Raw genomic sequence first — 27,856 nt, forward strand, 5'->3', positions numbered from 1 at the left:
TGAAATTTGAATCCGAGGCGTGTAAACGAGCTGATTTGCAGAGGTTTAGTGCAGTTCAGATGACCTGTGACATGTGCACAAAATGATGGACAACGCAGATTGGTAAGTGCTCATTTTCTCATTTAATAGTCCCGCACCCAAGTGGCTATTATTCCAGTGTGAAACTGGACAGCGAATGTCAGTAAAAAAGAAAAACAAAGCTTGTATTTATATGTTACATTATCACATCGGAAAGTGTCTATCAGAGACTGCACAAGCTCCCTGTTGCAATAGTATTAATACAATGTTAGCCACTAACCAGAAATCACAGAGGGTTTTTCTTAATTCATTCACGGAATGTTGGTGTCGCTGGCAAGGCCAGCATTTATTGGCCATCCCTATTTGCCCTCGAGATGGATGGTGGTGAGCCGGCGCCTTGAATACAAATGAGCAGCTTGGGCTGGGCCATTTCAGAGGGCAGTTAAGAGTCAAACACATTGCTGTGGGTCTGGAGACACATATAGGCTAGATTTTCTTCCCTAAAGGACATTAGTGAATCACATGGGTTTTTACTGATACTAGCTTTTAATTCCAGATTTATGAACAATTTAAATTCCCCAGCTGCTGTGATGGGATTTTAACTCATATCTCTGGCTCATTAATTAGTCTAGGCCTGCGGATTACTAGTCCAGTAACATAACTACTATGCTACCATACCCATGAGAATTATATATAATAGAGTTAGGGTCTCCTCATTCCTGTAGGGCCATGTCAATTTCAAACAATCGTCAAGTGCATTGGTGGTGGTGCGCTCCCCTATTAGTTCAGTGTTAATTGTATCTTTTGGTGTAGTAATGAGCTATTTGTATCTCTTGGGCTCGGCCACTGCTCTGTGCTGAAATAGCTGATTTCAGCCAAGGTGGCAGTTAGGTGACTGCTTTTAGTTCTCGGGGGTCAATACTAGGAAGGGGGAAAATCAGCCTTGAACCCTGATCACTATCCAGTGTTCCCTGGAAAGTGCAGGTGTGTGTATATAGCGGGTGGTTGATGCTCCTCTCAATAATCTGCCGACACTCACCGTCTAGGCTCACGCATGAAGGATGGCTACTCGGGTGAGGTTCTGGAGCGCTGACTGCACCCTAACAAGAAGGCAAGAGTCAGCACCTTTCGATGAAATGGGGAGAAAATAGGAGGGGGGGACGTCAATGAATCTTCAGTCTTTGAGTAATTTCTAATGGAATTTTTCTCGAATGCAAGTCTCTAAGCAGCACACGTGACAGTTGGGCTCCCATCTCGATATCCGATAATCTGTCTCTGATACCGATGCAATGGTAGAGATTCCATTTGGTTAAGGTGTTTCCAGAGCTTGGTGTAGACACCAGACTAACGTCTGCCCAATGCCCGTCATACTGATCACTTTGTAGCCGATTGTCTCCAGTTTGTTCAGCACCACCCGTGGAGGATATTTCACGCGATATTCCGAACTGTGAATACAAACACAAATTAATTTGAAATTAACCCATCGATTTATTTTTTAAACCAATACATGCACGTGGAGATTTTGGCTGAAAATTGCACACAGTGCCTGGAAGTCTCTCTCCTTGGCAGCTGTCTCAGGCTGAACCAGGCTGGTCACATCCTCGGCATCCTATCTGACCCAGAGCCGAGCTCCATCACAAAGACTGCCTCTGGAACATTGCCTGCCTCTGCCCCTAGTACAGTCCATCAAACCTGGTGCCCTAATCAATGCCTTTGTCACCTCCAGAATTGACTATTCTAATGCTCTCCTGGCCAGCCTTCCAACCTCCCCCTTCCATAAACCTCAGCTGATCCAAACCTCTGTTGCCCATATCCTGTCCACCATCCAGTTCTCCCACCACCCGTACTTGATGACCTACATTAGCTCCTGGTCCCCACAAACACCTCAAATTTTTAATTCTCATCCACCTGCTTAAATTCTCCCCACCATGGCCTCGTCATCCCTATCTCTTTTAATTACTCCAGTGCTATAACACGCCCATTCCCAAATTCTCCATTTCTCTACTTCTAGCCTCTTCTGCATCCCTGCTTCTTTTACCCCATCCAGGGGAAATGTGTACCTTTCCCATTTTTGACCCAGCCAGATCATCCCCATCTGATTGTTGTTCTCCTGGACTTGGAGACACTGCAGTACCCCTCACTCATAGCAAGAACTACGGGGAGTCCAGCACCCTCCCACTTCATAGCATTCTAGTAGTCCTACTGCCATTCCCAAAGTGTACTGCTCTGGATTGACTTCTGTTTCCCTCGCGATCGGAGTTGAAGCCTCTTGCAGGAACAGCTTAAGAAACTGGAACTAGAAATTCTGGTCATCTCCCTCCAAAACAGATATACCATTTTGGGGAAGGCAGCATGGATGGCTCTGCTGCACAGGAGGGCAGAAAAAAGTGGGAGAACTATAGTGGTAGGGGATTCTATTGTAAGGGGAATAGATAGGCATTTCTGCGGCCGCAATTGAGACTCCAGGATGGTATGTTGCCTCCCTGGTGCAAGAGTCAAGGATGACTCGCCACGGCTGCAGGGCATTTTGAAGGGGGAGGGTGAACAGCCAGTTGTTGTGGTGCATATAGGTACCAACGATATAGGTAAAAAACGGGATGAGGTCCTACAAGCTGAATTTAGGGAGCTAGGAGTTAAATTATAAAGTAGGACCTAAAGGTAGTAATCTCAGGGTTGCTACCAGTGCTACATGCTAATCAGAGTAGAAATAGCAGGATAGTTAAGATGAATACGTGGCTTGAGGAATGGTGCAAGAGGGAGGGATTCAAATTCCTGGGCCATTGGAACTGGTTCTGGGGGAGGTGGGACCAGTACAAACCGGACGGTCTGCACCTGGGCAGGACTGGAACTAATGTCCTGGGGGTAGTGTTTGCGAGTGCTGATGGGGAGGGTTTAAACTAATATGGCAGGGGGATGGGAATCTATGCAGGGAGACAGATGGAAGTAAATGGGGGAAGAAGCAAAAGGTAGAAAGGAGATAAGGAAAGGTGGAGAGCAGAGAAATCAAAGGCAAAAATCAAAAAAGGGCACATTACAACATAATTCTAAAAGGACAAAGAGTGTTAAAAAAACAAGCCTGAAGGCTCTGTGTCTCAATGCGAGGAGCATTCGTAATAAGATGGATGAATTAACTGCGCAGATAGCTGTTAAAGGATATGATGTAATTGGGATTACGGAGACATGGCTTCAGGGTGACCAAGGCTAGGAACTCAACATCCAGGGGTATTTAATATTCAGGAAGGATAGACAGAAAGGAAAAGGAGGCGGGATAGCGTTGCTGGTTAAAGAGGAGATTAACGTAATAGTAAGGAAGAACATTAGCTTGGATGATGTGGAATCTGTATGGGTAGAGCTGCGGAACACCAAAGGACAGAAAACGCTAGTGGGATTTGTGTGCAGACCACCAAGCAGTGGTAGTGAGGTTGGGGATGGCATCTAACAGAAAATTAGGGAGGCGTGCAATAAAGGTACAGCAGTTATCATAGGTGACTTTAATCTACATATAGATTGGGCTAACCAAACTGGTAGCAATACTGTGGAGGAGCAGTTCCTGGAGTGTATAAGGGATGGTTTTCTAGACCAATATGTCGAGGAACCAACAAGAGAGCAAGCCATCCGAGACTGGGTGTTGTGTAATGAGAGAGAATTAATTGGCAATGCTGTTGTGCGAGGCCCCTTGGTGAAGAGTGACCAGAATATGGTAGAATTCTTCATTAAGATGGAGAGTGACACAGTTAATTGAGAGACTCGGGTCCTGAACTTAAGGAAAGGTAACTTCGAAGGTATGACGTGAATTGGCTAGAATAGACTGGCGAATTATACTAAAAGGGTTGACGGTGGATAGGCAATGGCAGACATTTAAAGATCACATGGATGAACTTCAACAATTGTACATCCCTGTCTGGCATAAAAATAAAACAGGGAAGGTGGCTCAACCGTGGCTAGCAAGGGAAATTAAGGAGAGTGTTAAATCCAAGGAAGAGGCATATAAATTGGCCAGAAAAAGCAGCAAACCTGAGGACTGGGAGAAATTTAGAATTCAGCAGAGGAGGACAAAGGGTTTAATTAGGAGGGGGAAAAAAGAGTATGAGGGTAAACTTGCAGTGAACATAAAAACTGACTGCAAAAGCTTCTATAGGTATGTGAAGAGAAAACGATTAGTGAAGACAAATGTAGGTCCCTTGCAGTCAGAATCAGGTGAATTCATAATGGGGAACAAGGAAATGGCAGATCAATTGAACAAATACTTTGATTCTGTCTTTCACTAAGGAAGACACGAATAACCGCCCGCAAATACTAGGGAACCGAGGGTCTAGCGAGAAGGAGGAACTGAGGGAAATCCTTATTAGTCAGGAAATGGTGTTAGGGAAATTGAAGCGACTGAAGGCCAATAAATCCCCAGGGCCTGATAGTCTGCATCCCAGAGTACTTCAGGAAGTGGCTCTAGAAATAGTAGATGCATTGATGGTCATTTTCCAACATTCTATAGACTCTGGATCAGTTCCTATGGACTGGAGGGTAGCTAATATAACCCCACTTTTTAAAAAAGGAGGGAGAGAGAAAACAGGGAATTATAGACCGGTTAGCCTGATATCGGTGGTGGGGAAAATGCTGGAATCAATTATTAAAGATGTAATAGCAGCACATTTGGAAAACAGTGACAAGATCGGTCCAAGTCAGCATGGATTTATGAAAGGGAAATCATGCTAGACAAATCTTCTAGAGTTTTTTGAGGATGTAACTATTAGGGTGGATAGGAGAAAACCAGTTCATGTGGTGTATTTGGAGTTTCAAAAAGCTTTTGACAAGGTCCCACACAAGAGATTAGTGTGCAAAATTAAGGCACGTGGTATTGGGGGTAATGTATTGACGTGGATAGAGAAATCGTTGAAAGACAGGAAGCAAAGAGTAGGAATAAACGGGTCCTTTTCAGAATGGCAGGCAGTGACTAGTGGGGTGCCGCAGGGTTCAGTGCTGGGACCCCAGCTATTTACAATATACATTAATGATTTAGACGAAGGAATTGAATGTAATATCTCCAAGTTTGCAGATGACATTAAGCTGGGTGGCAGTGCGAGCTGCGAGGAGGATGCTAAGCTAAGAGGCTGCAGGGGGACTTGGACAGGTTAGGTGAATGAGCAAATGCATGGCAGATGCAGTATAATGTGGATAAATGTGAGGTTATCCACTTTGATGGCAAAAACAGGAAGGCAGATTATTATCTGAATGGTGACAGATTAGTAAAAGGGGAGGTGCAACGACATCTGGGTGTCATGGTACATCAATCATTGAAGGTCGGCCTGCAGGTACAGCAGGCAGTAAAGAAAGCACATGGTATGTTGGCCTTCATAGCGAGGGGATTTGAGTATAGGAGCAGGGAGGTCTTACTGCAGTTGTACAGGGCCTTGGTCAGACCACACCTTGAGTATTATGTGCAGTTTTGATCTCCTAATCTGAGGAAGGACGTGCTTGCTATTGAGGGAGTGCAGCGAAGGTTCACCAGACTGATTCCCGGGATGGCAGGACTGACATATGAGGAAAGACTGGATTGGCTAGGCTTATACTCACTGGAATTTAGAAGAATGAGAGGGGATCTCATAGAAACGTATAAAATTCTGACAGGACTGGACAGGTTAGGTGCAGAAAGAATGTTCCCAATGTTGGGGAAGTCCAGAACCAGGGGACACACTCTAAGGATAAGGGGTAAGCCATATAGGACTGAGATAAGGAGAAACTTTTTCACCCAGAGAGTTGTGAACCTGTGGAATTCTCTGCCGCAGAAAGTTGTTGAGTCCAGTTCGTTGGACATATTCAAAAGGGAGTTCGATGTGGCCCTGACGGCTAAAGGGATCAAAGGGTATGGCGAGAAAGCGTGAATGGGGTACTGAAGTTGCATGATCAGCCATGATCATATTGAATGGGTGCCGGCTCGAAGGGCCGAATGGTCTACTCCTGCACCTATATTCTATGTTTCTCATTCATCTTGCAACTTGATTACGTGATCCCTAAGCTGAGCTATGTTCAAAATGTGGATAGCATAGCTTGGCTGGGAAATCATGTTTCATTATCATACAATAAAAGCACATGCAGCAAAAGAGAAACTTGCAAGTAGAGCGAAACATCACAAATGCACAGGACTAGCTCAGCTGAAACAGCAAAGGAGCAGGCTTGGACCCAAGTTCAACCCCTCATGAATACAGGCCAAATAATTCAAATATGGCAAAAGTGCCAGTACACTGACCAATTTATTAAGAAATGGAAAATTCACATCCCTCCCCACATAGCTCCATGCTCTTTTTATCCTGGGTGTCCCATCTTCTGTGTACACATTTTAATGACGTTATTTTGTGGGGAGAGGGGGGAAAGTCCCTGAATCACAGTCACTATGTCTACATGATTAAACAAATGATTTATAAACACAGTGCCAATTTGTCAAGTACAACCCAGGACAGTTTCCTTGCTGTCTGTTGCTGGTCATATTGCAGTTGGTGGCTGGCGATCTGTTGGTGGGACTGGGGATTGGGATGAGATGCCTCCTTCCCAGCCCTCCAATGCTCTTAAGTCAAGATTGGTTTTATTTTATAGGCCTTTTGCAGAGGTTGTCCGTTTCCACGCTCTCCAACACCCTCCACAATCAGATAAATGACAAGGACACAGTGAAATGTGTGGATAGTATCCATGGATCGCATCTCCAGTGCTATCTGAAGTTATCTCCCAGGGCTGCGTCCCTTTTTCCTCTTTGTGGCAGAGAGTAGCTCCTCCCTCTGGTTGCCATTTGGTCAAAATTTTCAACATGTATCTTAAATCAATGGGATATACATTCACTTTTGTACTTGTGATTTTTTTTTTTAAATCATTGGGTGTTTGAACCTCAATGAGGTTACAACTTTGCGAATTTTTCTTAGATATTCTCCTTAATAAATTTTACAGCAATGCTTCTGGCATCCTGCTTCAACTGTATGAAACAGAACTCGAAAACCACAAAGAAATGTGGGCCATATATAACACTGATCTCACAAATGCATGTGGCATTCACCATTGCCTACAAGCAGATGTACCATGACAAATCTATCGATTTTCTGATTGTGCACAGGGCAAACATCAGGGCTGGGTGAAAATCATCCAGAATTACTTACACCACAGGAATTGCCCTCTCAACACCATGAAAGTGCCTGCCACCAGCAACTGAGGTAATTGTATTGAAGAGGTCCGATCTCCCTCACTCAGTTGTCCCACAATATCATGGGTTTTGACATCAAGCGGCCAGAGTTTTTTCTGCACTTTCGGCACTGTCTGATTCTGGCTAGCACCAAATATTCTTCACGTGCACCAATTGTTGTAATTCCTACAGGCTATCATTGTCATTTGATAGTTTGGTTCTTCCTCTGTAGAGAACATAAAAAATAGAAGCAGGAGTAAGCCATACGGTCCTTTGAGCCTGCTCCGCCATTCAATAAGATCATGGCCTATCTTCGACCTTAACTCCACTTTCCTGCCCGATCCCCATATCCCTTGATTCCTCTAGAGTCCAAAAATCTATCGAGCTCAGCCTTGAATATATTCTATGAATGAGCACCCACAGCTCTCTGAGGTAGAGAATTCCAAAGATTCACAACCCTCTGAGTGAAGAAATTCCTCCTCATCTAAGTCTTAAATGGCCGCCCCTTTATCCTGAGACTATGCCCCCTAGTTAGCCAGGGAAAACAATCTCTCAGCATTTACCCTCTCAAACCCACTCAGAACCTGAGACGGTATAGACCCATTCTACTCTATCTTTCATCATAGGACATAGGAGGATATTCCTCTCATTCCAAGAATCAATCTAATGAACCTTTATTGCACCACCTCCAAGGCAAGTATATCCTTCCTTAGATAAGGAGACCAAAACTGTGCATAGTACTCCAGGTGTGGTCTCACCAAAGCCTTGTATAATTGTAGCAAGACTTCCTTACTCTTGTACTCCAACCCCCTTGTGATAAAGGCCAACGTGCTATGTGCCATTGTAGACTACACCAAAAGCCAACAGCAATGTGGTCTACCATGGGTCGGAAAAACAAAAAAAGTACCTGTCTTGAGAAAAACATTACTATCCCGCTGACAAGAGTTCCATTAATGGAATTCCTGTAGATTCTTTGCAGAGAACATTCTTCAGATCTCTTTATTCTTCCATCATGTCTCTCACCAAAGGACTTCCTAGCTCCTGTCTATGATTAGAAGCTGGAGAATATTCTCTACTTTAACAGAGGTACCCTTGTGGACTACCTCAATTTCCTGACAGACAGCACTGTATACTGGAATTAGGACTGTAATTCATTGCCTAAGGCACCTTGATCCGTTGTAAATCTTTACATATCTGCAGGTGGAGATACAGATTAATGTTTTTCGATCAAGAGAATCTTAAAACAATCGCAGTTCCCTTTCCAAAGGGGAAAGCCTGCAGGTTTCATCTTTCAGGATGTCATCAATTTAGTGAAACCTCAGCCAGAGCTAAATATTGGCACCAGTTTTCAAACATCTGAGGCTTCTAAGAAAGATACGGCAATAATCATGTGTAACTTTAATTTTCATATTAATTGGGCAAATCAAATTGGCCAAGGTAGCCTTGAGGAAGAGTTCACAGAGTGTATCCGAGATGGTTTCCTTGAACAGTGCGTTGCGGAACCAACCAGGGAGCAGGCTAACCTGGATCTGGTACTTTGTAACGAGACAGGATTAATAAATGATCTCATAGCAAAGAATGGTTGAATTTCAAATTCAGTTGGAGGGTGAGAAAGTTGGATCTCAAACCATTGTCCTGATCTTAAATAAAGGCGATTACAAAAGTATGCAGGCAGAGTTGGCTAAAGTGAACTGGGAAAATAGATTAAAGTGTAAGACGGTTGATAAGCAGTGGCAGACATTTAAGGAGATATTTCATAACTTTCAACAAAAATATATTCCAGTGAGAAGGAAAGACTTTAAGAGAAGGGAGAACCATCCGTGGCTAACTAAAGAAGTAAAGGATGGTATCAAACTGAAAACAATGGCATACAAAGTGGCCAAGACTAGTGGGAGGCCAGAGGATTGGAAATGTTTTTTAAACCAGCAAAGGATGACTAAAAAAATAATAAAGAGAGGGCAGATACATTATGAGAGTAAACTAGCAAGAAATATAAAAGCAGATAGTCAGGTATATAAAATGGAAGAGAGTAGCTAAAGTAAACATTGGTCCCTTAGAGGATGAGACTGGGGAATTAATAATGGGGAACAGGGAAAAGGCAGAGACGTTGAACAAATATTTTGTATCGATCTTCACGGTAGAAGACACTAAAATCATCCCAATAATGGATAATCAAGGGGCTATAGGGAGGGAGGAACTTAAAACAATCACTATCACTAAAGAAAAAGTACCCGGTAAAATAATGGGACTAAAGCCGGACAAGTCCCCTGGACCTGATGGCTTGCATCCCAGGGTCTTAAAAGAAGTGGCTGCAGAGATAATGGATGCTTGGTTGTAATCTACCAAAGTTCTGTGGATTCTGGAGAGGTCCAGCGGATTGGAAAACCACAAATGTAACGCCCTTATTTAAAAAAGGAGGCAGACAGAAAGCAGAAAACCATAGAGCAGTTAGCCTAACATTTGTCGTTGGGAAAATGCTGGAGTCCATTATTAAGGAAGCAGTAGCAGGACATTTGGAAAAGCATAATACACTCAAGCAGAGTCAGCATGGTTTTATGAAAGGATATACTTGCTTTGGCGGCCGTTCAGAGAAGGTTGATTCCGGAGTTGAGGGGGTTGACTTATGAGGAAAGGTTGAGGAGGTTGGACTTCTACTCATTGGAATTCAGAAGAATGAGAGGTGATCTTATCAAAACGTATAAGATTATGAGGGTGGATGCAGAGAGGATGTTTCCACTGATAGGGGTGACTAGAACTAGGGGGCATAATCTTAGAATAAGGGGCCGCCCATTTAAAACTGAGATGAGGAGGAATGTCTTCTCTGAGCGTTGTAAATCTGTGGAATTCGCTGCCTCAGACAGCTGTGGAAGCCGGGACATTGAATAAATTTAAGACAGAGATAGACAGCTTCTTAACCAATAAGGGATTAAGGGGTTAGGGGGAGCGAGCAGGAAAGTGGACCTGAGTCCATGATCGGATCAGCCATGATCATATTAAATGGCGGGGCAGGCTCGAGGGGGCCGTATGGCCTACTCCTGCTCCTATTTCTTATGTTCTTATAAAAGGGAAATCATGTTTGACAAATTTGTTGGAGTTCTTTGAGGATGTAATGAGCAGGGTGGATATGGAACCAATGGATGTGGTGTATTTAGCTCTCCAGAAGGCATTCGATAAGGTACCACATAAAAGGTTACTGCACAAGATAAAAACTCACGGGGTTAGGGGTAATATATTAGCATGGATAGTGGCCTGGCTAACTAACAGAAAACAGAGAGTCGGGATAAATGCGTCATTTTCCGGTTGGTAAATGGTAACTAGTGGAGTGCCACAGGGATCGGTACTGGGGCCTCAACTATTTACAATCTATATTAATGACTTGGATGAAGGGACCAAGTTTAATGCAGCCAAGTTTACTGATGATACAAAGATCGGTGGGAAAGTAAGTTGCGAGGAGGACACAAATAATCTGCAAAGGGATATAGACAGGTTAAATGAGTGGGCAAACATTTGGCAGATGGAGTATAATGTGGGAAAGTGTGAGGTTATCCACTTTGGAAGGAAAAATAAAAATCTAATTATTATTTAAATGGAGAGAAATTACAAAATGCTGCAGTACAGAGGAATCTGGGGGTCCTTGTGCATGAAACACAAAAAGTTAGCATGCAGGTACAGCAAGTAATCAGGAAGGCAAATGGAATGTTGGCCTTTATTGCAAGGGGGATGGGCTATAAAAGCAGGGAAGTCCTGCTACAACTGAACAGGGTATAGGTGAGGCCACAGTTTTGGTCTCCTTATTTAAGGAGGGATACACTTGCATTGGAGGCAGTTCAGAGAACATTCACTCGGTTGATCCTTGAGATGAGGGGGTTGACTTATGAAGAAAGATTGAGTAGGTTGGGCCTATACTCATTGGAGTTTAGAAGAGTTAGAATGAGAGGGGATCTTATTGAAACATATTCGATTCTGAAGGGGCTTGACAGAGTAGATGAGGTGAGGATGTTTCCTCTCGTTGGGGAATTTAGAACTGAGATGAGGAGGAATTTCTTCTCTCAGAGGGTTGTAAATCTGTGGAATTCTCTACCCAATGAGCTGTGGAGGCTGGGTCATTGAATATATTTAAGGTTGAGATAGACAGATTTTTTGAGCGATAAGGGAGTGAAGGGTTATGGGGAGCGGGCAGGGAAGTGGAGCTGAGCCCAAGATCAGATTAGCCATGATCTTAGAGAATGGCAGAGCAGTCTCAAGGGGCTGAATGTCCTACTCCTGCTCCTATTTCCTATGTTCCTATGTTTCTTCACCAACAGGCCAGTTTCTCACCGCAGAGCATGGTATCTTCTCTGTGAAGGATCGAAGTGCGCAACTGAAGATCTACTGGCTCACAATCCATTGACAGCAACCATCTTCACAGTATTTGTTACAAGACTCTGGATGAGATACTTGAAATGACTTACCCACCTCAGTAATCTCCATGCTAATCACTAATGTGCAGTCATTGAAGGTGGGCCAGGCTTCAGCAATGGTTCTGACCATTGCCCAGCAACACAATGTCTTCCCAAGATTCAGGTTACAACCTCCTCCACTGTCTCACTGAATTGAGAAGGGCACTCTTCCCATGCTGGGAGCGCCTCATATGCAACAGTATTTACAGCACAGAAACATTCGGCCCAACAGGTCCATGCCGGCAATAATGGAGATTAATGGCACATAAATTATCTTCCTCATTGAGGAATAGCCTTTTCAGGCTCTGGCTCACAGTCACCATGTCTTTGAATGAATAACATGGTTGTGGTGTACTTTACCAATAAATAAACAGGAACTCATTTCCACTGCTTTTACCAGACAGTCATCAGATTGGTCACTTTCTTGCCTCAACACTTGGGAAACACTGTAATTGACTCCATTAAATTTAACTACACGAAGGATGACTTCACTTCACAACAACAGATCTTCTGTTTGAGACTTGGGGTTACCCAGAGACCAGCAGCCTAATACTAAATAGTGCCAATTGAATCTCATTACATGGTCTCCACCCTCAGCTGGAGAGTAGGATTTTGAATGAGATATCTAGTGAATGCCATTGTAGCAACTGAGTGGCTTCCAGAAAGTCTTCTACTATTGAAGTGCACAATACCAATTGGAAGAAATTAATCCCTTTGCCATTCTTCCAGAAATCATGTTCCATTTCCTTAAAAAAAATTCACATATCCTCAGTTTCTCTAATATTTGCTGAAACTAAGTTCTTTCAGATGTGCAGATCTGCTAATCTTCTGCTACCTTTCTCTCAGAGAACCCCCTCTCCATGAAAATGACTTGGCAATCCAACCCAACTCATTTTCCACCTGCCTGTTCTGGGGAGTTGAACCAGACTCCTCGTGAGCTTGGAATTTCAGTATTCCTGTGAGTTGAGATTCCTTGCTTGTGGAAAACGATATCCTCGGCAGCACTGGTTTCTGCTGGATGTGCTGGTAATGTGCAAGCATGGGTAGTCAAAGTCAATCAGCTGTCGTGGCTCGGTCTTGAAGATTGGAAGCAACCTGTGAGGATGCTCACATGTTCGTAGAGCTGTTGAGTTGTGAGTGGCTTAGCCAGTCACGTGATGTTCACAAGACTCAATAAAACCCCAGCCAGTTGGATTCGGGGGATCCAAGATGAGGCAGGTAGTTGTGAGCCTGGTGGATGAACTGGTAATGTGTGGTGTGATTGTTAAACCTTTGCTAATAAACCAACTAGTTCTTAATAGCAATGTGTTGGTATGAATTCTTAAGCAAAGAACCCATGAAGCAAATACACGCACCATCAAGGATTTTCTACAGAATTATATTTCCAACAGGCAATCACTTCCATTATTCCTGGCTTTGCATTCACAGGAAACTTTTCAATTGTTATTAGTTGGATTTCAGAGCCATAGATGATCTGTAGCACCCCCTAGTGGACAGGTAGAACAGACACCCAGCAACAACTGGTTCACTGAATTCCTTCAAGATTTAGATGAATATTTGGTTGGGATTGAAGGTCATAGGGATAGGTATGAGGAAAGAAGATCAATATTTCATTTTACATTAAGGTTCTTGCTGCTGGGGCCAAGGAAGTATCATCTATAGAAAGAGAAGGGGGGAAATAAAAGGGCAACTTTATTCTTAACTGGTTAATCATGTACAATGATTTATCAAATGAAAGAGGCTGTATTTTTCAGTGTAATGCAGAGTTTATACCGATAACTGCATCCTTTGACTAACTACTGTTGATTTGGTCACATCCAGTTATATTGAGCCCAGCTGGGGTTGCCATTGTAATCCTGAAAGCTGGGTGGTCGGTATATTCAGTGTCTTCCATTTATGAAATCAAATAAAATGTAACTGTTTTAATATCTAATCCCTAATATCCAGAAGATTAGCTGAGGGTTCAATTCATGTCTTTTTGCTGAAATGTAACTTGCACAACCACCGCTGTGTCCTTTCCAGGTACTTGTGTTGTTTATTCGTAGAAAATAATTAACTCCAGCCATGAGGTGAAAATCACAATCAATTTTTTGATGGTATGTTACTGTTCCCAGGATGGTGTATTAAAGTTGGGAGTTAACTATTTACCACTATTTTGAAGGTGATGTGAACTCAACTGTTTAGAAATGCCCCCCGCCCCCCTCCCCCGCCAGCAAGTCTGTTCTAAGTCATGAAGGTCTTCGCAACATTGACTTCAAAATACCCCTATGCCTATCTCCATGTCTCCATATTTCACATACTTTATCATGTCTCTGCCTTAAATACACTGCCTCAAACCCCCCACTGCATGTTTCTTACCTACCTCAAACCTCTCCCCTTACTTGTCTCATACTCTCTCTCACCCACTCCCTACTTGCCTCAAGCCCCTCTCTCACCCACTCCCTCCTTGTTCAAGCCCCTCTCTCACGCACTCCCTACCTCGCCAAGCCCCTCTCTCACACACTCCCTACCAAGCCAAGCCCCTCTCTCACACACTCCCTACCGAGCCAAGCCCCTCTCTCACCCACTCCCTCCTTTATCAAGCCCCTCTCTCACCCACTCCCTCCTTGTTCAAGCCCCTCTCTCACACACTCCTTCCCTGGCCAAGCCCCGCTCTCACCCACTCCCTCCTTTATCAAGCCCCTCTCTCACCCACTCCCTCCTTTATCAAGCCCCTCTCTCACCCACTCCCTCCTTGTTCAAGCCCCTCTCTCACACACTCCTTCCCTGGCCAAGCCCCGCTCTCACCCACTCCCTCCTTGTTCAAGCCCCTCTCTCACCCACTCCCTCCTTGTTCAAGCCCCTCTCTCACACACTCCTTCCCTGGCCAAGCCCCGCTCTCACCCACTCCCTCCTTGTTCAAGCCCCTCTCTCACCCACTCCCTCCTTGTTCAAGCCCCTCTCACACCCACTCTCTACCTGTCAGTTTTCTGCCATCACGTCTGCTCGAGTGCCAGGATCTCCTGCGATATGCCCTGTCTCTGAGACTGAGGCTAAGCAGGTGTAACATCCACAGAGAGAAGAGTGGAAATGGATTTGAAGTCTGGGGGAAGAGTTTGTGGAGGCAGAACCGCTTAATCAACAATTGTTATAGAGGTTTAGCTCAGCAGGACAAACTAGTTGACCGTGTTAGCCCACGGCAGAGCTGAGCTGCTCCTCTGCACATACACTCTGACATTCCCAGTACGAGCAAGGAGATCATAGCATTGGATCTTCAAGTGGGATGATGATTTTTGTTTGGTGGGGAGTGGGGGGAGGGGCTCGAGCCTTTCTCATTCCGGTTAAAAACTGCCATCTATTGATTTATCTCACTCCTAAAAATAAACTAATAAAATATATTTAAACCGGTTTGCAATCGGTCTCGCTCTACTTAAATATAAGTCTCACTCCAAACATTACCCGACTGCTGGCAGCTCTGGGCAATGGCACAGTATGTAAAAGATCTTTTAGATAAATGATTGTGAGCAAGCAGGCACAGAGAGTGGATAATGGACTATGCCATGGAGTGGTAGGGAAGTGACACTATCTCAGTAGTGCAATCAGCTGAGGTAGAGAGCAGAGTCCTGGTGCAGCCATCTCCCATTGCGAGACCACAATCTCGCTCACATCCACCCAGTGCTGGGCTGGGCTGAGCCAATGCCTGAAACCTGGCAGTGAGGCAACTCTTAGTTCTAGGATAGAAGACCCAAGATATGGGAATAAAATGAAATGAATAAGAAGAAGATACGTATAAATAGCCTGTTATGAGGTGCTCCGATATGCACTACTCACAAGTTATTTCCTAAAGTGGTGGTTTTCTCAGCTCCAAGGTAGTTCATAAGGTCTTGGTCCGAGTGCTCGTCCCCCACAATTGTGGGCCCAGTTTCCTGCAAAACAAAGATGCCCTGTATTATTACTTTTAATTGGTTCATACCTGATTCATTTCCTTTCATCTCCCCCAGATTTCAGAAAAGTGCAATGTTGAGTGCAGTGCTGAGGGAGTGTTGCACTGTTGGAGGTGCCGTCTTTCAGATGTGACGTTAAATCGAGGGCCCGTCTGCCCTCTCAGGTGGACGTGAAAGATCCCATGGCACTATTTCGAAGAAGAGCAGTGGAGTTATCCCTGGTGTCCTGGCCAATATTTATCCCTCACCCAACAAAACAAAAAAGCACATTATCTGGTCATTATCACATTGCTGTTTGTGGGAGCTTGCTGTGCGCAAATTGGCTGCCGCATTTCCCACATTACAACAGCGACTACACTCCAAAAGTACTTCATTGGCTGTAAAGCGCTTTGAGACGACCGGTGGACGTGAAAGGCGCTATAGAAATGCAAGTCTTTCTTTACCCGGCTGTCATTGACTGACTCAGCAGAAACTGAACCTTGGGCCTTCCTGTTATATGTAAGGGTGTAGGCCGCCAATTTAAAAATACTGAGCCCACATGCTTTGCATTAGATAAGCTTATGAGCAAGCAGGGAATAGAGGTTTATGCTGATAAAATTAGATGAGGAATGACAGGAGGAGGCTCAAGTGGAACATGGACTGGTTGGGCCGGATGGCCTGTTTCTGTGCTGCATATCCCATGTAATTCTATCCTATGGGATCTTTTTCGTCCACTTGAGAGAACTGATGGGACCTTGGTTTAAAGTCTCATCCGACAGTTCACTGCTCCCTCAGCACTGCAGTGTCAGCCTAGAGCACACCATTCTGAGAAAATGTGCAACTTTCTATTAGAAAAGTCCATCACGGTTAGTTTTAGAACATTTGTGTGCTCGGCAGACCTTCGGTAATTAAACCTATTTTGGAATCACATGTTCAGAGTTATAAGGTTAGCGGTCACCCTGTCAATAGGCTGAGAATGGGGAGGGCCCCAACACACTGTAGATACAATGAATATGAAAGTGCAGAAGCAGCATGTTTTACGTTGGTTGAACAATAAGTCAAGGGCAGCAATACTAGTGTCGGTGATCGGATTGCCAGGAAAAACGTATAATTTTCTGCTTCATCCCAGTCTGTAAGGAAATCAGGTTACCCTCCCACGCTTGGGTCTCCAAGGCCCATTCAACTTAAAAATGCTGCATGACGCTATTGGAAAACAGTGTTTCATAATAATTTCTAGTGTTTAGTCTAAGTACTCAGTTTAATAACTGTTCACTGTGAAATCTAGAGATGGGATAAACCAAACATACAGACAATATTCCGTTAGGACAATAATGCAATGTCAGCTGTGGCTCAGTGGGTAGCACACACGCCTCTGAGTCAGAGGTTGTGTGTTCAAGTTCCACTCCAGGGACTTGAGCACAACAAAAATATAGGCTGACACTCCAGTGCTGAGGGAGCAGTGCACTGTCAGATGAGACTTTAAACCACTCTCTCAAGTGGACATAAAAGATCCCATGGCCCTATTTCTTGAAGAAGAGCAGGGGAGTCATCCTCGGTGTCCTGGCCAATATTTATCCCTCAATCAACATCATAAAAAATCGAATCATCTGGTGACATTGCTGTTTGTGGGAGTTTGCTTGTGTGCAAATTGGCTGCCGCATTTCCCACATTACAACGGTAACTACAAAAGTACTTCATTGGTGTTAAAGCACTTTGAGACATCTGGTGGTCATGAAAGGCGCTATATAAATCCATGTCTTTCTATAATTATTCATTCACTCAACTCTTAAAAAAAGAGATACGCACATGCACAAATAGATACGTGTGTGCACATGCACACGGACCCACACGCACACAACAACGCAGATCAAAGCGCAGTTACTTACACATTAAATGATATAAAAGGATTTTCACCAAGTTGCTTCACCTCCAACTCTATGAACAACCAATCAACTAACCAATGGGCGCTCCAATACAGAACATCATGCAATAGGAATCAATCCGATTAATAGATCAAACCAACCTTCAGACTAACAGGCTTTCAGTTTTCTTTATGGGGTATTTTTGCTATAGAAAATGTACTTTACATCTTAAATTAAGGTATCAGACCTTGGGAAATGTATTAACAAGCAGATGGGTCCATTGCAGAATCAAATTATGCTTTTTCACTGATTTGGCACTGCATGTTGATGTGTGAAAGTTTAGTCCTAATTCATACCTAAGATGCTGGGGAACCAAGTGTCTAATGAGGGTGAGAAAATTAACGTAAGTAATATAAGTAGAGAAAAAGTACTGGAGAAACTAATGGGACTAAAAGCCAACAAATTCCCTGGACCTGATGGCCTACATCTTAGGGTTCTAAAAGAGGTGGCTGCAGAGATAGTGGGTGCATTGGTTTTGATCTCTCAAAATTCCCTAGATTCTAGAATGGTGCCAGCGGATTGGAAGGTAGCAAATGTAACACCGCTATTCAAGAAAGGAGAGAGAGAGAAAACAGGGAACTAAAGGCCAGTTAGCCCGACAATAGTCATCGGGAAAATGCTGGAATCCATTGTTAAGGAAGTGGTATCAGGGCACTTAGAAAATCATAATGGTTTTATGAAATCGGGTTTGACAAATTTATTGGAATTTTTGAGAATGTAGATAAAGGGGAACCAGTGGAAGTATATTTAGATTTCCAAATGGCATTTCATATCATCATCATCATAGGCAGTCCCTTGGAATCGAGTAGACTTGCTCCCACTCTAAAAGTGAGTTCTTAGGTGGCTGAACAGTTCAATACGAAAACCACAGTCCCTGTCACAGGTGGGACAGATAGTCATTGAGGGAAAGGGGTGGGTGGGACTGGTTTGCCGCACGCTTTTTCCGCTGCCTGTGCTTGATTTCTGCATGCTCTCGGCGATAATACGTGAGGAGCTCAGCACCCTCCCGGATGCACTTCCTCCACTTAGGGCGAACTCTGGCCAGGGACTCCCAGGTGTCGGTGGGGATGTTGCACTTTATCAGGGAGACTTTGAGGGTGTCCTTATAACGTTTCCTCTGCCCACCTTTGGCTCGTTTGCCGTGAAGGAGTTCCGAATAGAGCGCTTGCTTTGGGAGCCTCGTGTCTGGCATGCGAACGATGTGGCCTGCCCAGCGGAGTTGATCAAGTGTGGTCAGTGCTTTAATGCTGGGGATGTTGGCCTGGTCGAGGACGCTAACATTGGTGTGTCCGTCCTCCCAGGGAATTTGTAGGATTTTGCGGAGACATCGTTGGTGGTATTTCTCCAGCGACTTGAGGTGTCTACTGTACATGGTCCATGTCTCTGAGCCATTCAGGAGGACGGGTATTACTACAGCCCTGTAGACCATGAGCTTGGTGTTGGATTTGAGAGCCTGGTCTTCAAACACTCTTTTCCTCAGGCAGCTGAAGGCTGCACTGGTGCACTGGAGGCAGTGTTGAATCTCGTCATCAATGTCTGCTCTTGTTGATAAGAGGCTCCCGACTTATGGGAAATAGTCCACGTTGTCCATGGCCGCGCCATGGATCTTGATGACTGAGGGGAGGAGGGGGGGAAGGGAGGTGAGTGCTGTGCAGCGAGGACAGGCTGGTGGATTTGATAAGGTGTAATTTGATAAGATAATAAAAGGTTATTACAAGATAAGGGCTCATGGGATTGGACGTAATGTATTAGCATGGATAGAGGATTGGTTAATGGACAGAAAACAGAGAGTAGCGATAAACAGGTCTTTTTTAGGTGTGGAGGCTGTAACTAGTGGGGTGCCACAAGGTTCAGTGCTGGGGCCTCAACTATTTACAATCTATATTAATGACCTAGATGAAGGGACTGAGTGTAATGTATCCAAGTTTGCTGACGATATAAAGCTAGGTGGTCAGTAAGCTGTGAGGAGAACACAAAGAGTCTGCAAAGGGATATAGATAGACAGTGAGTGGGCAGTAAGGTGGCAGATGGAGTATAATGAAGGGAAATGTGAGGTTATTCACCTTGGCAGGAAGAGTAGAAAAACAGAATATTTTTTAATGGTGAGAAACTTTTAAATGTTGGTTTTTCAGAGAGATGTGGGTGTCCTTGTGCAAGAAACACAGCAAGCAATAAGGATTGCAAATGGCATGTTGTCCTTTATTGTGAGAGTAAGGACGTCTTGCTACAATTGTACAGGGCCTTGGTGAGACCACACCTGGAGTACTGTGCATAGTTTTGTTCTCCTTATCGAACGAAGGGTATACTTGCCTTGGAGATGGTGCAAGGGAGCTTCACTAGATTGATTCCTGGATGAGAGAGCTGCCTTATGATAAGAGATTGTGTAGAATGGGCCTATACTTTCTGGAGTTTAGAAGAATGAGAGGGGATCTCATTGAAACATGCAAGATTCTGAAAGGGATTGACAGGAGAGATGCTGAGAGGTTGTTTCCCCTGACTGAGTGTCCAGAACTAGGGGTCACAGTCTCAGGGTAAGGGGAAGGTCATTTAAGACCGAGATGAGGAGGAATTTCTTAACTCAGAGGGTTGTGAATCTTTGGAATACTCTGCTCCCCTCCTTAAGGTCCACTACCACCTCAAATGGAGCAGATAGGCCTCACCAATCGGGAGCAGATGGACGGGCCAACCCGTCATAACTTGCCCCCGGGCTGGGAGCGGCAAGAATGGGTTTCCTCGCCACCTGTGTTTCCGCCACGTCAGGCACGCAGCGACCCCGTGCCGACTGGCGGCGACCTCCTTCCCACCACGCAAGGTAAATTGCCCCACGGGGAATTGCCCTGTGGGAGTGGATCGGTTGCCGGTCGTTACCACTGACAGCTTTCCCCTGCGCAAAGCGGTGTGTGGCTGGGTGGCGCATCTGCCCTTAAAGGGGAGGGCATCCTGCCGCGGTCGGCATTTTATTTTAATTGTCATCCGACTGCCAGATCGGCCTGAAATGGCAGCCACGGGTTCGGCTGGACCGCCAACAGGCAGCCCAGCACCCCTTCTTGGGTACCAGGCCGCTAGCCCTGCCGAAATCCTTTCTGGTGGCCCAGTGGGCCTAACTAAACTTATTGTAGAGTTCACAGCAGCCCTCCCCTCTAACTGATGGTGAGGGACGTTGTGACACGTCAGCGCGGTGCTGATGACTCGGAGCGATGGCAGCCCCACTCCAAGGGCACATCCGCCCCTTAACACCACCCCGACCGGAAATAGAAAACAAAGAGGCGAATATCGGTCCAATCTCCACCCCATGGAGAAAAACCTAACAAATCGGTGAGTGCACCAACTTTTTGGTCGGGGGGCAATTTTGACCCCTGCGTCTTTGAATATATTCAAGGCCGAGATAGATAGTTTTTGGAGTCTCGGGGAATCAAGGGATATAGAGATCGGGCAGATAGTGGAATTGAGGTCAATGATCAGCCACTATCTTATTGAATGGCGGAGCAGGCTCGAAGGGCCGTATGGCCGACTCCTGCTCCTATTTATGTTCTGATGTTCTTGTGTACCTTCACCACATGGACTGCAGCGGTTCAAGAAGAAGGCCCACCATCACCACCTTCTCAAGGGCACTGGGGATCAATAACAAATTCTGGTCTTGTCAGCGATGCCCACATCCCAAGAATTAATTAAAGAAACTAATTAACCGGTAGCACCATGCTGCACTGCACCAGCGATGACAATTCAGCACCGTGAGCAGTGACCCGTTCTCGCCCCATGGGGAAATTCGGTAGTGTCCGGTAAAGGCTGTGCCGGACGATGGCAGCGACAGCTGCAGGGGAAATGTCCCGGGCTGTAGGCCATCGTGGGGCGAAATTTAAAGGAGGAGCCTATTTTTTTTTAAATGGCCGACTTACATTTTAGATCACGGGCTCCGGACTGCGATCTTAAAGCCCGACATTCCGCTTGCATGTCAGCCTGATGCCATGGCACCCCGCTCCCCAGTGGTCCAGTTAAGGACCTGTTTCTCCCCTGCAAAGTCCCAGCTTGGTCCTCCCCTTTAATGAAGGGGAGGGCCCTGTCTATGCAGCAGCGGTACGCGTCCCACCGCATAGTGCAGCGCTCCTCACTGATCCTTTCCGTCCCGCTCACGCCCCAAACAGCAAGTGGAGTGCGATATTTTACACTCCAATTGCTCTCGAGGGCGGTAACCCGAATATAGGTCGCGGGGCGGGACTTTGGCGCCTGGTGCTGGAACTCCCGCCTCACAGCTGTTACCGCTCCCAAACGGGACACTAAGCGATTTCCCCCCCAAAAGTAAATGTATTTCAATACTCGGAGCGTGGGCTGTTTACTGAGGGAATTAGAAACAATTATATCACAGGGAGATACGGATTTAACAGCACTGACAAACCTGGCTGTGAATTATGCAGGAGTGCAACATAAACACATCAGATTGCAATGTTTTTCAGAGGGACAGACTAGGAGGAAGAGTGCAAGATAGGGTGAAGATGGGAATAGATTCTGCAAGGAGCTGATGTGCACAAAAATAATATCGAATGGGAAAAAAGACAGCAGCAGAAAAGATCTGAGATACAAGAAAAGTCGAACGGGAGATGCAGTGCAGAAGGGAGAGACAAACAGAAAGGAGAAATGAAGAGAACGAAGAACACAAAGACATTACAGTTACAATATACAATGCCACAGAAGATTGGCTCATTTTTTAAAAAGAACCTTGTCTTATGCAATGAGGATTGGGCGGATTCTACACTGGGTGTCAGCTCACAACGGCAGTTTTAAGCAAGTTGAAAACCTTACATATTTGATTAAAATGTATTATTTAACCTATGTGTCGATGTTAGATGAAGAAACCAGATTTGATTTAGTTTGCCTGGGCCTCTCATAGCTACTGCTGACTCCGCATCTTAATTTGTAGTTTTCTAAGGTTCATGTTTTGGTGTTTTTCATTCCTGTTTGTTACATACTGATTCTCACGTTCTCTACCTATGCAGTTGTGATCTGTTGGTGATTTATGAATATGAAATTTGATCCTATCAGCTGGGATAAATTTACATATGAGAATGTGTGACACCCAAAGTGTGACACAGGAAATGTGACATGCCTGTGCGCCATTTTTAATAGGTTGCCAGTGGATGTCCTGCGTTACTTACAATAAGTCAGAGAATGCTCTGTTTTATAGAGCAATATACATGAGCCTTTCATTAACTTCAATTAGCGATTCATTTTAAAGTGGCTCTTCTCCCTTTGACTGAAGGTAGATTCAAGCTGGTGACCATGTAGATGGCAAATACCCTGATTACTGGTCATTTATTTCAGTCTAATTTTAAATAGTATCCATGAGCTGAACATTTGGAGATTTTACAGGGAGATGCCACAGTAACCAACAGGACGCTTACTTCATTGTAGAAAGAAAAAGAAAAACTCCTTTTATGTGGCATCTTGCGGGACCACCGGACGTCTTTGCAGCCGGTGAGGTGCTTTTGGAGTGTGGTCACTGTTGTGGTATGCGGGATGCGGCGGCCAATTTGCGCACAGCGGGCGCCCACGAACAATAACGTGATGACATAGAAAAACATAGAAAATGGGAGCAGTAGTGGGCCATTCGGCCCTTTGAGTCTGCACCGCCATTCAGTATGATCATGGCTGATCCTTTGGCAGAGTTGAGGCTTGATCAATTGAAAATGTAAAAATTAAAAAATAGATATATGTGTTCGGCAAGGGTATTAAGGGTTACAGAACCAAGATGGGTAGATGGAGTTAAGATACAGATCAGCGATGATCTAATTGAATGGCGGAGCGGGCTCTAAGGGTTGAATGGCCCACTCCTGTCCCTACATTCCCGTAGTTCTGTGCAGCTACTGGGGAAAATATATTCAAACCCGGAAACAAAGTCACAAACCGCACTCTGAAAACTGCTCGTGCTCCGATTTACCCTACAACATCAACGGAGCAGATTTTGCCCCTGAAGCACTAAAGCAGAACTACTTGTACTGACTTTATAATACAAAAACCCCATCGAGATGAACGCAGTGATCAACAGAAACAAAGTAGCGCAAAATGACTGAGGAATGAATTAAGGGATGCAATGCATGGCGCAACACGAGCTGCTAGCCAATGAGGAAGAAAGGATGTTAACACTATTTTCCTAGACAAGGTTCAGTTGCGATTTATTTTGATATTTGAAACTTCCATTGGGTCAACACTTTCACTCAATAGACAGCTGAATTTCAGATTTCTGCTGCCCGCTATTCCTCCTCCCTCTATAAAAAGAGCTGGAGCGCCGGGCCCTGGGACATCATGGGCCACCCCAAGCTGTGAGAGAACATCTCCGCAGGTCGGGGCTATAAAAAGAGCTGGAGCATGACACTGCAGATTTCAGCACGAGCTGACATAAGTGTGCGACGGCTTCGAGGTGGGCGACTGAGTGACATCATCAGGACCCAGGTCGCCGTTTGGAGCGTGGGCAGGAGCATTGGAGGGGCCCTGGTACAGGAGAGGAGCGGGAAGGTCGTGGCGGACTTGCGACGAGTGATCGGGGCAGAGGAGTGATGAGGGATCATGGATGAAATTTGGTGAGTGATTGTGATGGAGGTTCGGCGAATGTTTGGTGCGGAGGTGCGGCGGGAAACCGTGGCGGAGGAGCGGCGAATGTTTGTGGCGGAGGAGCGGCAAGAGATCGTGGCGGAAGTGTGGTGATTGAGGGTATGGGGGCCAGAAGTGCCGACGGCCCAGGGGAAGCACAGGCCAGCCCTCACTGCGATATGTGTGTGCACTAGGTCCGTGCAGCAGAGCAGGTCTCCAGTTGTCCTGGTTAACCCTTGCCATTGGATAAAGGCCTAGCTTTGTCAAACCTGTGTGGTGGCTGGTGTGCAACGGTCACCATACATTAAAAAAACCCACGCACAGGCATCTTCCACCCCCTCAATTGGAGTTCAGGACTGGAATATTGGGTCCTTCATTGAAACATCTGTGAACTCATGTGGAAGCAAGTCATCCTCGTTCGAGGGACTGCCTATGATGATGATGAATTCAATATAACCTCTGGTGACCAATTATTGACCAAAAATTACGTTATCAAGATAGTGATGATATGGGATGCACTGAATTAGTAAAAGTTAAAACTTTCATTAACATTAAACAGAAACTCAGAATGATTTTTTTTGAATGTTGCTCTTCGAGTATGGATAGCATTCCTCAGGCTCTGGTCCACCTGATTCTTATTCCAGAATCAGCTCCTTCTTGGCCCTCCTGCCTTTGTCGAATCAGAACAGCAAGCAGCAGGGATAATTAGAGCAACCAATCAGATCAGGGCAAAATTAAACACAAGTCAGCAGCCCATGGGAATGGGAAGTTAGTGGGGAATTGCCAACCAGCTCACTCATGTTGGGACAGCTGATGGGCGACACCATCACACAGACTTGTGTTTAGCATAGGTTCCACACTGGATAGTGTATTCACCAGCAGAGAAGTCAAAACAACTTAGTCACTCAGTAGTTAAGCCCATTGAATGATTTTATAAAAAGGTGTTTTACAAACAAAATTATTTTGTTGTAGAAGCAACACTGTCAGTCGATTCATAATAAAGTTTTACATTGAACTCCAATAAATCCTAGAGTGGGTATAGGAGGAAATACAAGACCTCACAGTGTTGTCACTAGGATTATTCACTGTATTGGTAACAACACAACAGGGATAAGGATAAGGTCACATTTAAACTAGTTAATTTGGAATCATAGAGGTTTATAGCATAGTGAGAGGCAATTAAACCCATTGTGTCTATGCCGGTTCTCTGAAAGACCCATCTACTTTAAATTCAGTTGCGGGGAAGCTACTAGAATCTGTCAAAGACCTGAAACATTAACTGTTTCTCTCTCTGCAGATGCTGCCTGATCTGCTGACTATTTCCAGCATTTTCTGTTTTTATTTCAGATTCCAACATCGGCAGTATTTTGTCATTGTAGTACAATCTGTCATTCGGGATAGAGTGACTGAGCACTTGAGCACAAATGAGCTAATCAAAGGGAGCCAATATGACTTTGTTATGGGTAAGTCATGTCTGACTAATCTTGTTGAATTTTTTGGGAAGATCAATAATAATGTAGCGAAGGGAGTTTCTATGGATGGTGCTTATGGGGACTAGAGAAGGCATTGGGTAAGGTTCCACACAAGAAAGTGGGCCGTAAATTGCAGCCTCTCCGGGTGCATACAATGTGCGCACACACCCAAAGAGGCTCACTAGTTCCGGTTCTCGGATGCGACATGCATACGCTGAGAACCGGCTTTTGTGATCACACATCCCCGGGAGTAGGACATTCGTACGGAGGGATTTGTGTTATTTGTCCAACTCTTGCCCAGTGAATGTCCTTCAAACTCTTACACCTGGTAAAAGCAGGCATATAGCCTTCTTTTACCAGCATAAGAGTTTTAAAACATAGAAAAATGTTATCAATAATTTTTATATTAAGAACTCTATCCATTAAGGTAAATTTATTTTTAACCCTATTAAATCATTTTTTTTTCTAAAACATTTAATTTAATTAAATTTCAATTAATTTTAAATATGTGAGGTTTTTTAAATTTATTGTGTTGTGTTTCTGTGTTTTGGGGGTATTCTCATTGATACTAATGGGACCTTGTGCAAACAGAGCTCCCATTATTACTAATGAGAATACTCCATGTTCATTGGTGGTCCAGACAAACGTGATCCCAGGTTACGCTTACGTTCCTGGGATGTGTGAGCCCATATGCTCAACTGCACATCTAGGCCTTGGACCACAAGTATACCTTCCTCCGGGACCACCAGGTACTTGTGGAAAAAACATTTCGGTCAGAGGCGTCCGCCGGCAGGAAGCCTCCGACCGCGATTTTCGGGCCAATATTAGCAGCATAAATGAGAGTGCATGGAATTGGAGGAAGCCTTTTGACCTGGGTTGGAAATGGTTGGGAGATAGGAGACAGAGAGTGTGGATAAAGGGAATGTACTCTGGCAGGATGTGAGAAGTGGTGTTCCCCAGAGAGCTGTTCTGGGTCTTCAACTTTTCACCATATTTATTAATGACTTGTATGAAGGAATAGAGAACCGTTTGCAGCTGGCACTAAGATAGGAGGTTAAATTAGAAAGTAGTGCAGATGGGAGCAGGAAGTTGCAAAGGGACATAGACAAATTAAATAAGTGGGCAAAACTATGGCAAATGGAGTTCAATGTAGGCAAATGTGAAGTCATCCAATTTAACCCACAAAAGATAAATCAGTGTGTTTTCTAATTGGTGAGAAAGCATGAACTGTGGATGAGCAGAGAGATTTAGGAGCCAAATACTAAAATCATTTAAAGCCAGTAGACAAGTACAAAAAGGCTAATGAATGTTGTTCGAGGGGCTGAATGGCCTAGTCCTGTGCCTAATGTTTCTACTTAGTCCCATTCCCCTGCCTTTTGCCTCATACACTTTTATTTTTTTCATTTTTCAAATATTTATCGACTTCCCTTTTAAAAGCTATTTTAGATTCTGCCGTGTCTGTTATGGCACTCCATGTCCTAAAACCCTCTTGAATGTTCAGATACTTCTACTCCATTACCTAGAGCAAACCTTTGGCTTTGTGGTAGCATTGCCACCTCTAAGTCAGAAGATCCACTCCAGACAGTCCAAATGATTGGACACCAGATCTCTGAATTCTCACATCCAGTGGTGCCGCCCTCCCCTCATTGTGGAAACATGCTGGGCTGGCTGTGGGGTGCCTCAGAGGTCAGGGTCGTGCAGAGCTGCAAGACTTATGTGTTTGAGCGGGCGTCAGGAAGGAGGGCTGGTCTTCAGTTCGCCTCTGTCCATTTCAGCTGAAATTAACCAATCCCTCCCCCCAGTCCCTGCGACGTGGTTGGATCAGAAAACAACTTCGAATAGCAATAATTCCTGAAATTCGATCAACTTCGCTCATTTAACCGGTGGCCAAGAGGACACTTTCACTTTCAGTATAAACAACCCGCTGCGATTCAAATCCGGCACTTCCTTCCTTCCTCCCGTCGGATCCTCCATTCCTCGGTGTCAGTGAGGATTGCACATTGGATGCAGGGACACGTTAATCCCGGCGATTAAATGGTGACGGGGCGGGGGATAGGCACTATCCTACAGGCTGTTAAAGAGGACTGAGTGCGGATTAGTGCAGGGAGATGACCCAGAGACTGACAGTGTCGATGACCCCTGTCCCGCTCACACACACACACACACATACACATACCTTATAAGGTGGACATTTACTCACCATGCGAATCTGGGTGCTGATGAGGATGTAAGGCATGTTGACAGCCCCTTGTAGCCTGGTACAATGCCGCTTTCCCCTCTGCTGCTGATATTCCCTCACGGTGTAATTTCCTCAGTGACTCTGACTGCAGCCAATCACTCCCTGCAGGAGATCAACGCAATA

The 27,856-nt window shown here is 44.9% G+C and overlaps 1 protein-coding gene across 1 annotated transcript; it reads right to left on the reverse strand.

Annotated features, from left to right (window-relative positions):
- gchfr (GTP cyclohydrolase I feedback regulator) lies at positions 1–27,856 on the reverse strand. Its single transcript, XM_070877397.1, has 3 exons — positions 27,695–27,856; positions 15,427–15,521; positions 1–1,463 (listed from the first exon to the last, which is right to left on the reverse strand). Exons 1-3 carry the CDS (start codon positions 27,728–27,730, stop codon positions 1,328–1,330), a joined length of 267 nt encoding a protein of 88 aa, XP_070733498.1. The 5' UTR covers positions 27,731–27,856; the 3' UTR covers positions 1–1,327.

The sequence above is a fragment of the Pristiophorus japonicus genome, chromosome 4 (genome assembly GCF_044704955.1).
Source record: "Pristiophorus japonicus isolate sPriJap1 chromosome 4, sPriJap1.hap1, whole genome shotgun sequence".
In the NCBI taxonomy this organism is placed as follows: Eukaryota; Metazoa; Chordata; class Chondrichthyes; family Pristiophoridae; genus Pristiophorus; species Pristiophorus japonicus.

What these genes read in the sequence shown, in the direction of transcription:
- gchfr (XM_070877397.1), bottom strand. Translation starts at nt 27,730, where the DNA reads ATGCCTTACATCCTCATCAGCACCCAGATTCGCATG. An exon ending in TCAGCACCCAGATTCGCATG is followed by an intron (nt 15,522 to 27,694) that starts GTGAGTAAATGT and finishes TTTGTTTTGCAG; the next exon opens with GAAACTGGGCCCACAATTGT. An exon ending in ACCACTTTAGGAAATAACTT is followed by an intron (nt 1,464 to 15,426) that starts GTGAGTAGTGCA and finishes TTGTATTCACAG; the next exon opens with TTCGGAATATCGCGTGAAAT.